At 56.9% G+C, this 2,882-nt stretch overlaps 1 protein-coding gene across 2 annotated transcripts in view; it reads right to left on the bottom strand.

The window, feature by feature from the left end:
- Window positions 1-1,287, bottom strand: part of BCL7A (BAF chromatin remodeling complex subunit BCL7A) — a 44,012-nt gene extending 42,725 nt beyond the window's left edge. The window contains exon 1 of one of the 2 annotated variants that reach the window (XM_023205313.3): window positions 165-1,287. In XM_023205313.3, the coding sequence (XP_023061081.2) occupies window positions 165-901 (737 nt within the window). In that variant the 5' untranslated portion in view covers window positions 902-1,287. The remainder of the gene's footprint in view (window positions 1-164) is intronic. The other variant, XM_023205317.3, reaches the window with a different exon arrangement.
- Between the last annotated feature and the right edge of the window lie 1,595 nt (window positions 1,288-2,882).

Below are 2,882 nucleotides of genomic sequence, written 5' to 3'. Positions count from 1 at the left end.
TGACCCGGCTCGCGCGCCGCCCGCCCGCCCTAGCCAAGTCCCGGGGCCCGCGGCGGGGCCGGGCCAGGGCAGGCGGCCGGGGCGCTGCGCCCCGCGGCTTTCCGGAGCCGCGCTCGGGCTCGGGGTGGCCCGGGAGGCGGCGGGCGGCGGGCGCCTCCGCTTACCATTTGCGCACTTTCTCGATCGCCGCCATGACCCTCTTGATATCATCTTTGGCCCGGCTCCTGGTCTCGGCTCGAACCGACCTGCCCGACATGGTTCCGGCGGGGAGACGGAGGCTGGGGAGCGCGCCCGCCGGGTCCTGCTCGCGCTCCGCGGCGGCCACACTCGCGCCCGCCCGCCGCTCACTCACTCGCGCACAGACACTCGCACTCTCACACGCACACACACTCACACACACACACACACTCACACACACACACACACACAAAGCCCGGGGCCGCCGCGCGCCCGGCCCAGTGCGCAAGCGCCGGGCGGCAGCTGCACCGAGCAGGGGGAGCCGCGCCGCCGCCGCCGCCGGCAGTGCGGCCTCTGGGCGCCGCTGCCACCGGGCAGCGCCACCGGGCCTCCTGCGCCCCCAGAGGGGACGCCCCGGACGCCCTCCCGGGGAGGTGCCGAAGGGCGCCCGGCGACCCCTGGCTCCGGGCGCGCAGCGGGGGCGGACGTGCGCGCGGACCCTTCCTCGGAGGCCGCAGGTGCCGAGGGGTCTACAGGAGACAGCAGGTCTGCGGGGCGGGGGGGACGCGTTCCCCGGGAGCCAGCCCAGCTGCCCCTGCCCTGCCCCCGGAGCGCGGCGGCGGGTGCAGTAGTGCAAGTTTCTTGCGGGTCTCTTGACTTCTCCGAGTTGAAGGCGCCGGTTCGGGACGCGAGGTGCTCTTGGAAAGAGTTGGGCATCGCGCATCTCTGCTGGCCCGCGGCCCCGTTCAAATGAGAGCTAGGACGTCGCCTGCCCCAGGCTTTGTCCTTTTGGAAAACTGGGGTTGTAGGAAGGTGCCTGGAGCCAGGCAGACTACCAGAGACTCTCGACCTTGCGTACTAAAGAGTTTTCTGCTCAGCAAAAGCTGAATGATGATCAGCATCGTAACAGGGACTCTTCCTCCCGCCCCCGTCCCCCTAGAAGTTCCCTTGCCATAAACAAGGCGAGAGGGTCTTCGCTGAGCTTCACCAGAGGACCACGATTTCACCTTAAGCCACTCCTGACTTCAGTACCAGACTGAGACCAGGCGCTGCTACTGCCCAAATGGCCCTAGAGGGTACTAGAGGCTGGTCCCATCTACAAGGAGGGCTTTTGAGGCCTCCGAACAGAGCCCTGGGGAGGAATCTGCGATGATCAGGGTAACCTGGGTGCCGCTTCTTGGTGTTCAGCTGCGGAACCGGCTGGACCAGAGCTAATGCGCTCCCAGAATGAAGTGGGAGACCGAGAGTGGCCCAAATGTCAGCGCCCCGGGCCTGGAGATGAGAGCCCGACAGCAGCCATTTCACAGCTGGGGAAACTGAGTCCCGGGAAAGTTCAAGGTTGCAGCCGTAAGCTGTCACTCATTCTAGACGTTTCCCCTGAGGGTTTGGTCTTTGGGGAAAACGCTACTGAGGAAATGGAGAGACCGCAGGCCTTTTCCTAGGCATTTCTTTTTACTATTCTGAAACGCAAACTCCTGACGTGAAAAATGAAGAAAAGAACAAATACCAACCGGGCGCGGTGGCTCATGCCTGTAATTCCAGCGCTTTGGGAGGCCGAGGCGGGCGGATCACTTGAGGTTAGGAGTTCGATACCAGCCTGGCCAACATGGTGGGTGAAACCCCGTCTCTACTAAAAATACAAAAATTAGCCGGGCGCAGGTGGTGGGCACCTGTAATCCCAGCTACTCGGGAGGCTGAGGCAGGAGACTCGCTTGAACCTGGGAGACGGAGGTTGCAGTGAGCGGAGATCGAGCCACTACACTCCAGCTTGGGAGAGAGTGAGACCCTGTCTCAAAAAAAAAAAAAGGCCGATGCATTGGTTCATGCCTGTAATCCCAGTATTTTGGAGGGGCAGATCACGAGGTCAGGAGTTCGAGACCAGCCCGGCCAACATGGATAAACCCCGTCTCTACTAAAAATGCAAAAATTAGCTGGGCGTGCTGGTGCGGGCCTGTAATCTCAGCTACTCTGGAGGCTGAGGAAGGAAAATCGCTTGAACCTGGGAGGCAGAGGTTGCAGTGAGCCAAGATCATGCCATTGCACTGGGTGACATGCCATGCCTGGGCGACAGAGCAAGACTGAAATAAATAAATAAATAAATAAATAAATAAATAAATAAATAAATAAATAAATAAATAAATAAAAAGAGAAAGAAAGAAAGACGAGAGAGAGAGAGAGAAAGAAAGAAAAGAAAAAAAGAAAAGAAAAGAAAATAGAAAAGAAAATAAAAGAACAAATACTTCAGAGAATCATTCCGAGAATTTTCTGGGAAAATATGCAACAGCAGGTCATAAAACAGATCTCACAGAGATATATGTGGGATCAATAGATAGGTGCTTTGGGCCACAGGAAACTTTAAAAAGATGTACCTTAAAATTTAAAATAGGAAAATATTGTCAGAATTCAGATAGTGACTGAGGAACGGATAAATGTGTCTGTCCACACAACGGGATATTATTCAGCCATGAAAGGGAACGAATACATGCTACAACATGGGGTGAACCTTGAAACATGCTAAGTGAAAGAAGCCGGTCACAAAAGGATAAAGAAGCCCATTTGTGGGAGATACCTAAAACTAGGCGAATCCATAAAGACAGACATCAGATTGGTGGTTACCAGGGGCAAGGGGGAGGGGAGAACAGCAGTGACTGCTAACTGATGTGGGGTTTCCTTTTGGAGTGATAGAAAGGTTCTGGGATGAGATA

Source organism: Piliocolobus tephrosceles, chromosome 10, assembly GCF_002776525.5.
Source record: "Piliocolobus tephrosceles isolate RC106 chromosome 10, ASM277652v3, whole genome shotgun sequence".
Classification (NCBI taxonomy): Eukaryota; Metazoa; Chordata; class Mammalia; order Primates; family Cercopithecidae; genus Piliocolobus; species Piliocolobus tephrosceles.
Note: the sequence above shows the minus strand (reverse complement) of the source record. Positions and strands in the feature narration are given on the sequence as shown.